The sequence below is a fragment of the Microtus ochrogaster genome, chromosome 2 (genome assembly GCF_000317375.1).
Source record: "Microtus ochrogaster isolate Prairie Vole_2 chromosome 2, MicOch1.0, whole genome shotgun sequence".
NCBI classification, from domain to species: Eukaryota; Metazoa; Chordata; class Mammalia; order Rodentia; family Cricetidae; genus Microtus; species Microtus ochrogaster.
The window spans coordinates 42139241-42152433 of NC_022010.1; the positions used below are offsets into that span (position 1 = coordinate 42139241).

At 43.3% G+C, this 13193-nt stretch overlaps 2 protein-coding genes across 3 annotated transcripts in view; one reads left to right on the plus strand and one right to left on the minus strand.

The window, feature by feature from the left end:
• Positions 1–4870, minus strand: part of Rubcn (RUN and cysteine rich domain containing beclin 1 interacting protein) — a 61278-nt gene extending 56408 nt beyond the window's left edge. Inside the window, exon 1 of one of the 2 annotated variants that reach the window (XM_013351542.2) lies at positions 4579–4870. The gene's annotated coding sequence lies outside the window, so the exon portion shown is untranslated. Of the gene's footprint in view, positions 1–4450; positions 4559–4578 lie in introns of those variants that run through there. The other variant, XM_026785652.1, reaches the window with a different exon arrangement.
• A 97-nt stretch (positions 4871–4967) lies between these two features.
• Positions 4968–13193, plus strand: part of Fyttd1 (forty-two-three domain containing 1) — a 33966-nt gene continuing 25740 nt past the window's right edge. Inside the window, exons 1-2 of the mRNA XM_005344858.3 lie at positions 4968–5153; positions 12266–12394. Of these exons, the coding sequence (XP_005344915.1) occupies positions 5051–5153; positions 12266–12394 (232 nt within the window). The 5' untranslated portion in view covers positions 4968–5050. The remainder of the gene's footprint in view (positions 5154–12265; positions 12395–13193) is intronic.

Sequence of the window (13193 nt, forward strand, 5' to 3'; positions counted from 1 at the left end):
AAAAAAAAAACAAATACTACACCAGATACGAATGGTAAAATTGATGTTTGTCCAAAACATGTGACATATGTCGTTGCTTATCTGAAATCCACATTTAATTGCCCCTCTGTTTTCTCTGGCCATAGTAGGCACTGTCCTGTCTACACTGTATGAAATCAAGCCTCTACAAAGAGTGGCTGCTTGAATTCTATTTCTTTTGACTTGGATTCGGAACTGTTCCACTCCAGGCCAAGTTAGAAGCCACATCCACAACAGTGCCTCATTCACACACGTATTCAAAACCTCTTGCTCTGAAGGTTGTGTGAAGGTAAGAGCTACATTCAAATGGTTTACAGCTTCTCTACCCGAGCCTATTACAACACCTGGGACACAGTGAACATATGATTAACTGAATAGCTAACGCTTGTGCTCTGAGAAAATGCACAGTTGACCTTTTAACTCCAGACTTTGCACCTGGCCAATAAACACCTCTGTCAGCTGTGCGTGCTTGAGTGCTTACAAGTGTGCTTGTGTGCTTGTGTGTGTGCGTATCTGTGTGTGCAGTAGTGACAGGGGAGGCACTGAGCCAGGAGCAATAACACGCTGGTTACATCCATAGTCAGCAAGCTCAGCTAGCTCACAGAGTGGTGCTGCCCACATCTGGTGCTGGCCTTCTATCTCAATTAACTCAGTTGAGAAACTTCCTCATAGACATGCCTAAAGGTTTGTCTCCTAGGAGATTATCACATAGCCAGAACTAAGATATTAATATCTAATATTCTATTTATAACTTTTTATTATTTCTTTTCAATATGAACTCTCAAAATAATGTAAAATTCAGAATGTAAAGTCGTGACTATAATCCTGGAAATACAATTTATTTTCTCTGGGCTTTTGTTTTTTTTTTAAGTTTTTGGAGACAGGTTTTTCTCTGTGTGGCTGTCCTGAAACTCACTCTGTAGATCAGACTGGCCTCAAATTCACAGAGATCTGCCTGCCTCTGCCTCCTGAGTGCTGGGATTAAAGGTGTGCGCCACCACCAACCATTCAGCAGAGTTTCTTACTATGAGACGAGGGAGGCAGAATGGAGATTCAGAGAGTTTAAATATTTATCTTAAGGAACAGAGCTTATGGGAATCAAATTCATATCTGTGACTCCAAAGTCAGTTTGACTATACCATCTAATTGATTTTGGATTGATTACTTCTAAATCTAGTCTTTATGGTAATGTTTGTATCAGCAGAACACTTCTCTGATCACAATTTCACATTTAAACTTTAATTGCTACACAAGTATAAAGTCAGATTCCTTCACAAAAATAGTAGCAAATATTAATGAGTATGTGCAGCACGTGGAAACACTGGTGCCCTCACACTCTGGTGTTTCGAGGGTTTATAACATAAGCGCTAGGAAAAGCAATCTGCCAGTTCCTTAAAAAGCTGAAGTGCACAAGGCAGTGGTGGCGCACGCCTTTAGTCCCAGCACGCACAAGGCAGAGGCAGGCGGATCTCTGTGACCTCGGGACCAGCCTGGTCCACAGAATGAGTTCCAGGACAGCCAGGGCTACATAGAGAAACCCTGTCTTGAAAAACCAAAAGAAAAAAAGACTTGAAGTGTTATCATATGAGCTAGCAATCTATATCTAGCATATGACTAAGAAATGAGAACTTATGCCCACACAAACCTCATATAGGAATGTTCATAGCATGCTATTTATAATAACCACAAAGTGAAAATAGTCCAGCTGTCTATTGGAGGTATGGAATGGAATACTATTCAAGCATTAAAAGGAGTGAGGCTTGGACTCCTTGTTAAAAAAATAAACCAACCTAGAAAACCTTGTTCAGTGAAAGAAGGAAACAAAAGATCATATATTACATGATGATCCCATTTACAAGATGTGTCCAGACTGCCATTTTTGTTCTCTTTTGTGTGTGACCTGTCTACTGACATGATATTCCCACAATGCTTCATTCTTGTATCTTTAAAAATCTGGAGACTGTGAATGTCGGGGGCTTTAGTCGTTGGGGAAGCTTGAAATTCCAAACAAAACAAGAGGTCATAATTGATGAGACACCGAGGGGCAGTCTAAATACTAAGACTTGGAATCAGGCTTCAGCTGTGAGAGAAGACTAGGACCAAAGTTAGTACTTATATTAGCGTAGGAATGCTTTTATACATTGGTGTATTTGTTATCTGTCCTATAAATAGCTAAAATTAAAAAAATCCAAAATCTAAGCATACCCAGTTTATTATAGTAAATGCATGCTACCAAAATCTAAATGCAGTCGCTTTCTTACAGAAGATTAGAAACAGGATGGGCAGGTCAGAGAGATGGCTCAGTGGCTAACAGTGCTTGCTGCCAAGCCTGACAATTTGAGTTAGATCCCTACATGGTAAAAGAGAGAATAGACTCCCACAAGTTGTCCTTTGACTTGACACGTGCGCCATGTCACATGCGCTCTCACACACAGACACACAAAAACATATAATATAAAAAGTATACAGAATTTTCAGGCTGGGTATGTAAGTGAACACAGCCCTAAGAAGGCAGAGGCAGGTAGATCTTTGTGAGTAAGAGACCAGCCTCACTGATTACATAGGGAGTTCCAGGTCAATCAGGGCCACATATGAGAACTGCTGTTAAAAAAAAGCGGGGGGGGGGCATCTACACTCTCTGTAGTTTACTCCTGCAAATGAGCAGAGGGTGCAGAGTTATAACTAATGGCAGAGGGCTAATGCAGAAAGAAATGTCTTGTGCTTACAAAAATCTCAGAACTGTAAAGAATTGTTTTTCTTTTCTTTCTTGAAATAGGGTTTCTCTGTGTAGTCCTGGCTGTTCTAGAACTCACTCTGTAGACCAGGCTGGCCTTGAACTCAGAACTGCACCTGCCTTTGCTTCCTAAGTGTTGGGATTCAAGGCATAGACCATCAGCAGCCAACTCAGAACTGTAAAGAATCTTAAGACAACTTAGAAAAGCGTAAGTACTTTCTTGTTTTGAAGCTGACTAAGGTCTACAGAACTTCATAAGGTAATATAGCCAATGACTAAAAGGAAAGGTAAATGTACTATTCAATAAATCAGGAACCTTAGTAACATTTTTGTTTGGTCGGTTGGTTTTTGTTTTGTTGTTTTGAGACAGTCTCACTCGGCGGCCCTGATTAGCCTGGAATTCACAGAGATCCACCTGTCTCTTGAGTCCTAAAATCAAAGGCGTGCACCACCATGCCTCAACCCATACATTCTTCTTTGCAATCTAGCTTTCCAAGCTGCTAGCAGTTCAAAGGAAGTGGGGGTTGGAGAGCAGAATAGCAAACTCAAGAACCTATTCCAAAAGCATCAGGCAATTCTACTCAACATACCAGGTTCTATTGTTGGTCCTGCTCAGTTCAAACCTTTCACCATTGGTTTCTAATACACCTTAATGCGTACACTATGTTAGCTGAGTATATGCAGTTATATTTTTGCCACAGTAAAGAAAACTAACTTGACTTTTGTTGTTTGGGGACAGGGCCTCTTTTACATAGCCCTGATTGTCCTGGAACTCACTAACTAGATCTGGCAAGCCTCCAACTCACAGAAATTCACTTGTCTCAGCCTCCAGAGTGCTGGGATTAAAGGCGTTGGACACCACACCTGGCCCGACTTGACTTCTGAGAATAAGGAATTGTATTTCTTAAAGTCTTAAAAGAAAATTTTATGTTTCCTTGAGCTAAGACTACTGTGGCTCATCACACACACACACACACACACACACTGTTATGGTTCTTTGCTTTTGGCTGGAATCATAACTTGGGATGGCTTTTGTTTTTAACCATACTTCAAATATAGAAAGCATGAAGTCTTATTTTTAAGATAAATCAATAACTATCACAATCTTTACTAGAAAAGGCAGATGTGGTATAACTAGGTTTCCGTTGGTAAAGTAAAACAGAAAAAAGTTAGAAAATACAATACTTATATATACAACTGTGCATGATAAGAGATATTTTAAGTTATGGGAATCCCAAGCAAAAAATAGTAAAACGTGTCACGGCTGTTGAATTCGCAAACCACAAGGCATTGTGACATTACTAAATTAAACATAGGCTACTGTGGTTTTTAGATACTTTGGGTTAGCACAAATCTCTGGCTCAGGTCTCTACTAAAGAAATTTTAGGAAGTGGAGAAAATGGTGGCAGAGATTTCTACAAGGACAACATTTGACGCTAAGCTACGTCTGAGATTGTTTTGAGCTGTTGAGGTGGGGGAGGGGGGCGCGGCGAATACCGTGCACGCTTCTACGCAAATGCGCTGTGAGAAAAGAGGTAAAAAAGGTAGACTATAACGTTTTGTAAATGGAAAACGAGTTATTAAGCAGGAATGCAAACATCAAATTTTCTAATAAAGACGATTAGGGAAAAATATATATTCGTCTCGCAACTCAATTGAACGACAGAAAAATGCAACTAAATAAACAGAAGTACTTACCTTTCCACGGGAAGATGAGATCTTACTAAGGTAGCTAGTACCGTGCCAAAGATTTATAGAGTACCGACTGAGAGACGGTGCAGATACATTAGCATTTACTAATTGTTAAGGTGACACAAGATTGTTACCGTAGCTTTTGCTAGCGGACGAGGGAACTCCGGGGGGTCTGTCCAGCCTCCCGAGACTGCAGTGCAGAGGGGCGTGCCGAGTCTTTTCGCAGCAGGAGGGACCAGGAGAACTCTCAAGACCGGGCTGGTGTTTCAGGCTCGGTTCCGGAGACGCTCGGGTCCAGCCGCTGCCACTGGTGCGGAACGTCCAGGCGCTAGGACAGCGGCTCTGCACGGCGCCACAGGCTGCGGCTCTGGAGCGGAGCCCCCGGCCGGCAAGGGCCGCTAGGGGCCAGTTCCGCGTGGGCCGCTCTGGCCCTCGGTTCGTCTCGGTAGCCCCCCTCCCCTCCCGCCGCCGAGGGTGGGCGGGGGAGGACGCAGCCAGCGCGCGTGCGCGCTCCGCGCTGCAGCTAGTCTGCGTGCGTGAGTGGGAGGCGGCGGGCCTGCGACTCCGGCCTTCCCGGCTGACTGCTCCGACGCCGCAGCTCCAGTCATGAACCGGTTCGGGAACCGGTTGGTGGGAGCCACGGCGAACCCGCCGCCGCCGCCGAAAGCCCGCAGCAATGAGAACCTCGACAAAATCGACATGTCCCTGGGTGAGGGGCCGGGGCGGCCGCGTCGCGGTGGGGGAGGGGGCGGGAGTCTCGGTGGGGGAAGGGGCGGTTGGTCGCGGTTGCCGGGAGGGTTTGGTCGCGCGTGGGCGGCACCGGTGGGGACCCCCGAGGTGGGGCGGGAGAGACCCCGGCGTGCCCAACCCCCGAGGGGTAGGGAGGGGCCATGGTGAGGACTAGTCGGGCCGCGCGGCCCGCAGGGACGGCGGGTGCTGTCCTTTTCCCACGCGGTACTAGCTCTCTCGGGCCACGGTTTCCCTTAGGCGTGTGCGCACCCCACCGGCCTTTTCCTTTTGAAGGGTCTTAAAAGCCGGTTAGGGTTGCGACCGGCTAAAGCCAGCGGCTACAGGAAGGATTTCCCTGACGTGACCGTGCCTAGACGTGCGCCTGGCCTGGGCTACTTTCAACCGGCGCCCCCGTGGGAAAGCCGTGGAGGGGGCGGGGACGCGGTCCTGGAACGGGCGCTGTGAGCTTCGTTAAGCCAGGACCGTATAGCTGTGTTTGATTAGGTGTTTACTGAAGCACGTTCCCTAGCCGGGTCTCAAAGTTAGCTAGTTGGGGGCGGGGAGGCAGAGATGTACGCAGATTGCTAAAACGTCTGTTAGAACCAGGGGTCCAGCGCACATAAAAAGGATGCCGTTGATTACGTTAAAAAAAAAAAGCATGATGATAGGGTTTTTTTTATTTTTGTAAAAAAATTCAGATCCAACGCTGAAGCCTTCCGTTTGGTCCCAAAGTAATTCCATTTTCTAGAATCAAGTTATGGCAATGGATAAAGTCAGTGCTGCCTGCTTTTTCTTTTCCTGGGTCTTTTCTCCCCACCGCCACCCCTTTTTGACTACTGAATTCAGGTGTGACCTTTTCTGAGGATGGTATTTAGGGTAATACTGTGCCTGGAACCATTCTTTTGCTTGCTAATTCTTTACATTCGGCTTACCTCTTCTGTTAATTTGGAAAGTTTTTGATCAGCAGTTGAGAACTCTTTCTTGGTGTCTGGGGTTGCCTCAAGTCAGAACCTTAGGTTTGAATTAGAAGATTAGGAGGCATATGTTTGGCATCTATACTGACCTATGCTGATCAGTAATAAACTCCTAAGAAAGTGAGGACAGCTTTTGAGCAAAAGGCGTGAATCCATATCACAAATGCTGGATGCTTACAGGCTGCTAGGCAGTGGGCTAAATAATACACATTTAATTTCCTGACAACCTCACAAATGTTGTGCTCTTATTGATAGGTAATCTAGAGCCATACTATTTCGGGGAGACCCTGCTCCCGACACTTCTAACCAAGTGACTAAGGACAAATTACTTGTTAGTGCTTTTTGTCTAAAAAGGTGATGGTGGGGGCTAGAGAGATTGTCCCGTGGTTAGCAGCATATTTTGTTCTTACAATGACCCAAAGTTTGGTTCATAGCACCCACTTTTGCCAACTTGGCTCCCAACTTCCTGTAACTCAGTTCTAGAGATCCCATTCCCTCTTTTGGCATCCATAGACACTGTGCTCATATGCACAAACAATCTCATACACACCGAATTAAAAATGAAAGTCTAAGAAAGGTGACAGTGATTACCTAGAGATAGTTGAGTGTAGCTGTATTCTAATTGTTATTAATAAAAACCCAAAGTCAGATATAGGGGTGAAAACTAAAGAATCAGAGAAAAAGAGTGGCCAAACTACTAGAGTTCTCACCTCTACCAATGGTCAGACCAAAAGGGTGATCCTTCCTCAGAATGCCTTCTCTGACTGCTCCTCAGACGGACTGCTTCAGCATGCACTGAGCAGTCCCTTACCACCTTATGTTCCTCTCTCCGCCCAGCCATATCACTCCTGTCTCCCTAGTGCTGGGATTATAGACATGGGATCCCAACTGCTAGGATCACTTTTGTGTGAGCTCTGTTTCTGTTTTAGAGAGGATTGCCCAGGATGGCCTTGAACTAACAGAAATCCATCTGCTTCTGTCTCCCGAGTCTTGGGATTGAAGGTGTGCGCCACCATTGCCTGGCCTCAAGTGGTTTAGCTCTGTGCTCTGATCTTCAGGCAAGCTTTATTTGTTAAAACACAAATATCACCACAGTTGGTTCTCTCCTGCCTTTGATTCCAGAGATTAAATTCCACGTCATCATTCTTTTGCTCACTGAGTCATCTTGTGTTTTTAGTATGTGTATGTATGTGCAGGTACTAGGCATGTGGATGCCAGAAGTTGGCATCTGGTGTCATCTTAGTCTCTACCTTTATGAGGCAGGGTCTCTAACTGAGCCTGAAGCTCATCCATCTGCCTAACCTGACAGGCCAGCGTGTATCAGGGGTCCTGTGTCTGCCTCCCTATTACAGGGATTACAGACTTGTGCACAGAGCCCAGCTTTGTATAGGAGAGCTGAGGATCTGAACTCAGGTCCTCATGCCTGATGGGTAAGTATTTTACTGACAGAGCCACCCCTCTAGCCCCATTTGTGTGTGTTTTGTTTGATAAGGACATCAATTAAAGGGGGCTGGTTCTTTTCAGAGTAGAAAAAGAGTGTGTGGAGAGCTGATCGAGCCGTCTTTTTCTCAGGAGAGGCCTCCTCTCCTCCAGGTGCTTTGCTTTTAGTGAGAATCTTAGAGATGCTGTCTTACCAGGTCTACAAAAATTTAGAATCTGCACCTGGGTGTGATGAAACACACCTGTAATACCAGCAGAGAAGTGGCGGTAGGCAGATCTCAGAGTTTGAGGCCAGCCTAGTCTATATAGTCTAGGCCAGTCATGAATACATAGTGAGACACATGTCCCTGCCCCCCTCCCAAAAAAGTCTGGTTTTCTTTCTTTTTTTTTTTTCCTCCCTCTTTTCCTCCCTCCCTCCTTCCTTTTTTTTTTCTTTTTTGTGGCTCTGCTGGATTGATATGAGAACTTAGAGTATTTACCAAGTTAACTCGTAACTGACATTGACTCAGCTTCTTAATTAAAAATTAATATTTATGCCCTTTTTTTCATAGGATTGTTGTGAGAATAATTGAATGCACTATAATTATCTCAGACACACACACACACACACGTACAATTATGTGTATGTTTTGCCTACAAATGTCTGTATACCATGTGAGTACCTGGTGCCTGTGGAAACCAGAAGAGGGTGTCGGATCCCCTGGAACTTGAGTTGTAGCCGTTTACAAGCTGCTATGTCGTCACCGGGAATTAAACCTGAGTTTTCTAGAAGAGCAGCAAGTGCTCTTAACTGTTGACCCATTCTCTAGCCAAAGAAAAAACTTTAAGTAGTTCGTTGTAGTGTGTCTTTGGTGCAGGAGAATTGTCTGTATTCTGTCAGTCATGTTATAAATAAACGCTGATTGGCCTGGTAGGAAATACAGGCAGGAAAACCAGACAGGAAGTAGAAATGATGTAATGGGAACAGGAGAATTCTGGGAAGGAGGTAGTTGATTCCTCCCACTCTCCTGCCCAGATCACCGAAGCAGCAGGATGTGATCTGTCCCACTGAAAAAAGGTACTGAGCCACATGGCTAACATAGATCAGAAAAATGGGTTAATCAAGATGTGAGAGTTAGACAGTGAGAGGCTAGAGCTAATGGGCCAATCAGCTTTATAATTTATGGAGACCTATGTGTGATTTTCTTTGGGCTAAACAGTTGAGGGGTACTGGGCGGGACAAAAACCCCAACAACAAGCAGGCCTGGTCCCTCCATGCTACACTTCTTTTTTCTTCTCGTACCTACCCTGTGTACTCATTGGGTAGGAGAGGCCATTTCTCTTTTCAAATCAAAACATTTTGTCTGAGGACTTAGATAATGAAGTGTTTTTCTATTTTTAATTTTTAGTTGTGGCAACAATTGTGCTACACACCAGTAATCCAGCATTGAGCACTCTGGAGGATGAGGCAAGAGGATCATGAGTTTGAGGATGGCCTGGGCCACAAGCAAGACCTTGTCTCAAATTAATTTCAGCTATATTTATGTCGTATATTCTCTTTGTAAAAATTACCCTGGTATGTTGGGCAATATGTATGGCACATGCCTTTAATGCCAGCACTTGGAGATGGAGGGAGATAGAGCTCCGAGTTCCAAGCCAGCCTTGTCTATGAGTTCAAAGCCAGCCAGGGATATATAGTGGGACCTTGTCTCAAAAACAACACAATTACCCTAGTAGTCAAAGCCAACACCTTCTTTGCCTTAATCCTCTGACCGGATTCATTGTTTGGGTATATTCTCAAAGCTTTGAGGTTGTAGATGTCTACTGGAAAATAAATAGTAAACTATTAAGGGAAAACAATGTTTCCTGTTTTCTTCTCAATGAGAATTATAAGTTCATAGATCTGATATTTATGAAACCTTTTGTTTTAAACATAGTGTTAGGATTTAGTATCTCTCAAAAGACTTCTATGTTGAAGCCTTAGTTCCCCAGCTGGTGGGGCTACTGAGAAGTGATTGAGTCATGAAGCCAATGGCTACTCTGGATTTGACTTTATAAGTTCGTAACTGAGTGCGTTATTTAGAAGAGGCAGGGCTGAGATGGGGCAGGTTACTTACTAAAGGTGTGCCTATGAAGGGCAGTGCCCTCTTCTCCTTTCCTGGATGTCAGAGGCAGTCAGCTTTCCCTCCATGCTCTTCCATCATGATGTTCTGTGTCACTATAGACCTAAAAACAAAGGGGCCAAATGACCACAGATTGAATGGAACCTCTGAAATTATGATCACCCCCCCCCCGAAAAAATAACACACCTTCCTATTTTCTTTTTCCTTTGGTTATTTTTCTTCAATGAAGGAATGTGACTAACACAAATGGATCTTAGTGTCTTTTTTAAAATTTATTTATTTTTTATTGAAAATTTCCACCTCCTTCCCTCCTTCCACTTCCCTCCCCCTCCCTCTCTAGTCCAAGGAGCAGTCAGGGTTCCCTACCCTATAGGAAGTCCAAGGTCCTCCCTGTTTCCCCCAGGTCCAGGAAGGTGAGCATCCAAACAGACTAGGCTCCCACAAAGCCCATCCATGCAGTAGAATCAAAACCCAGCGCCATTTTCCTTGGCTTCTCCGTCAGCCACACTCAGAGTCTGGCTTGATCACATGCTTCGTCAGTTCCAGTCCAACTGGCCTTGGTGATCAGTCCCGCAGTCTCAGTGGGTGGACGCACCCCTTGTGGTCCTGACTTCCTTGCTCATGTTCTCCCTCTTTCTGCTTTCATATGGACCTTGGGAGCTCAGTCCAGTGCTCCAGTGTGGGTGGGTCTCTGTCTCTAGCTCCATCCATCGCCAGATGATGGTTCTGGTAGTCCAAGGACACCGCAGACAAAAAGGCACTTTTAATGTCTTTTATCTTATTGATTTTGAAGAGCAAAGGTAGGGTCTTAGAGTGCTTACAGAGGAACATTCTACCACTGAGCTACACCTCCAGCCCTTGTGTTTTTAAATTTAGCAAGCTATTTTGCAGTTGGAAATTGGTCTCAAGAAGACAAATAACGTACTTTAAATTACATGTACTTGTTTGTGCATGTTGTTGTGTGTGTTTAGGCCAGAGAACAATGTATGAGAGAAATAATGTAAATCATATAAGAAATGATACTTACCGTTTTTTGTATTTCTTTCTCCGATTTAGGAAAAAGTAATTACATTGACATCTTTATGGTTAAAATTATTTGGAAAAACAATTGGAACTAACCTTTAGCTTTAGTAGAGGAAGTTTCTGACAGTACAATTTCTTTTGTTACTTGCATTTTCCGTCATCACAATTAAGGTTTGATTTAGGTCCTAGAGGGTTTTTCCTTCCTTCCCTTCTTCATCCTCTCTGTCTTTGTTGAGATAGAGTGACATTATGTAGCCAAGGCTGGCCTAGGAGTTACAGCAGTCCTCCTGCTTCACTCTGTCAAGTGCCAGGATTACAAGTGTGTGCCACCACACCCTGCTGAGTTTGGATAGTTCTTTTTCTTTAACATTTATATTTTTTGGGTCTGGGGTTGCACAACACAGTATGGGTGTGTGTCAGAGAACAGCTTGTGAGGATCAGTTCTCTCCTTTGACCATGATAATAAACTTGGGCCATCAGGCTTGGAGGCTTGGAGGTAACCTTTACTTGTAGAGCCATCTCCCTGGCGCCAGATATTTTTTTGAATGAGTATATTGTTGTTTCTGATAACCTTTGACACTTAATGAGTAAGAATTTGAAATACATTTAGTTTTCTCATCTTTACATTGTTCACTATGGTATTAAAGTGTGATGTTTATGAATTATTCTGAGGGGTTTGATAGTGTGCTTGGAATAATGAAGCATACAGAATTAGGTCAGAATAGAAAGAAGTAATTATGAATGACTTTGCTAGAGAAGAACAGAACTGAGTACTATATCTTTATGATGATATTTGTTAATTTTGCTTGCTATTTGTATGCCTGTTTCCATAAAAAATTGAAACTATTGAGAATGAAGATTGTCTTATACTGTTGTTTCCTTTATGGGAGACTTACACGTGAATTAATTGCATAAAGTGTACACCCAATAAGTGGTTTTTGAATTCGGGTGAATTTAAAAATGTCTTTTGAGGTCTTTATTGTTATTTTTGAGTTGGTTGGTTGGGTCTTTCTGAGAGTCCAAACTTGTCTCAAACTCTATAGTCAAAGCTGGCCCTTGAACTCCTCCTGATCCTCCTACCTCTGCCTCGTTTCCCTGGGATTACAGGCATGTGCCACCATGTCCAAGAACAAGAGTATACATTTTGCTGATGTTTGTAGTACAGGGGTTTGAACCCAAAGCCTTATATGTTCTAGGCAAACACTACTGCTGAGCTGAATCTACCTGCTGTCCCGTCTCCCTGGCAGAACTCATTAGTTGGTAGATCTATTGATTGGAACTTTTACTAGAGAAATTTTTCTCAAGCATTTCATCAAGTAAAACGGCCGATTGAAGCTTAGGATGAGGGAAGAGGATTGGAATCTAGGTAACCTAAGCTATAACAGTAAGTTCAAAACCAGCCTGGAGTACACACTAAGGCTGTCTGAAAAAGCTAAGATAATAATAATGGGGACTAAGTTGTGGGTATAGGAGAATATATTTACTATAAAATGAGACTGCAATTTACTCATTGTGTAAAAATGAAAATAATTATGGCATTACGTCTTTTGTAGATGATATTATCAAACTGAATAGAAAAGAAGGAAAGAAGCAAAATTTCCCAAGACTAAATAGAAGACTTCAGCAAAATGGTACCCGGCAATTCAGGATGAGAGTACGGTGGGGAATCCAGCAGAATTCTGGTAAGTTTTAAAATGCAGTTATATATGGATTCATAATGTGTAATGCGTTCAGCATAGACTTAAAACCTGAAAGGAATACACCAGTACCACTTCGTGATTCTTATTTGCATTCAGATTTTTGTTCTGAAAACTTAATTAAAAAATTATTTCCTAAGCCGGTCGGTGGTGGCGCACACCTTTAATCCCAGCACTCGGGAGGCAGAGGTAGGCGGATCTCTGTGAGTTCGAGGCCAGCCTGGTCTACAAGAGCTAGTTCCAGGACAGGATCCAAAAAGCTACAGAGAAACCCTGTCTCAAAAATCAAAAAAATTATTTCCTAAAATAGCTGATAATTGATCTTTAAATATTGTTGTTTAAAAGTGATCTCAGTTTATAAAGTTTGTTATATCTAGAGTTTAGAATTGCCAAAGATGATATATAGCTTCAGATTCTGTTTCCCCTCCCTAGTAAGTCTGATAGATAACTGACCCCAGCTTGAATTTGTTCAGTGAAAGAGCATACTGCACCACAAGCTAATTTACTCTGTTGTGAGACATCTCTGTTTACTAGAAGATTCTCAGTTTGAACTAAAGCACATCTAACAGGAAGCAAACTCACGTTGTATAAAGGAGAATCCTTTACTATGTGCAGACTGCTATTCTGCAAAGAAAATTACCTGCAGATTTATTTGTTTAGTTAGAGGCAGAGTCTCAATTGTGTAGTCATGGCTAGCTGTGTAGACCAGGCTGGCCTCAAAATCACAGACACTGCCTGCCTCTGCCTCCCAAAAACTGAGATTAAAGGCATGTGCCACTACTGC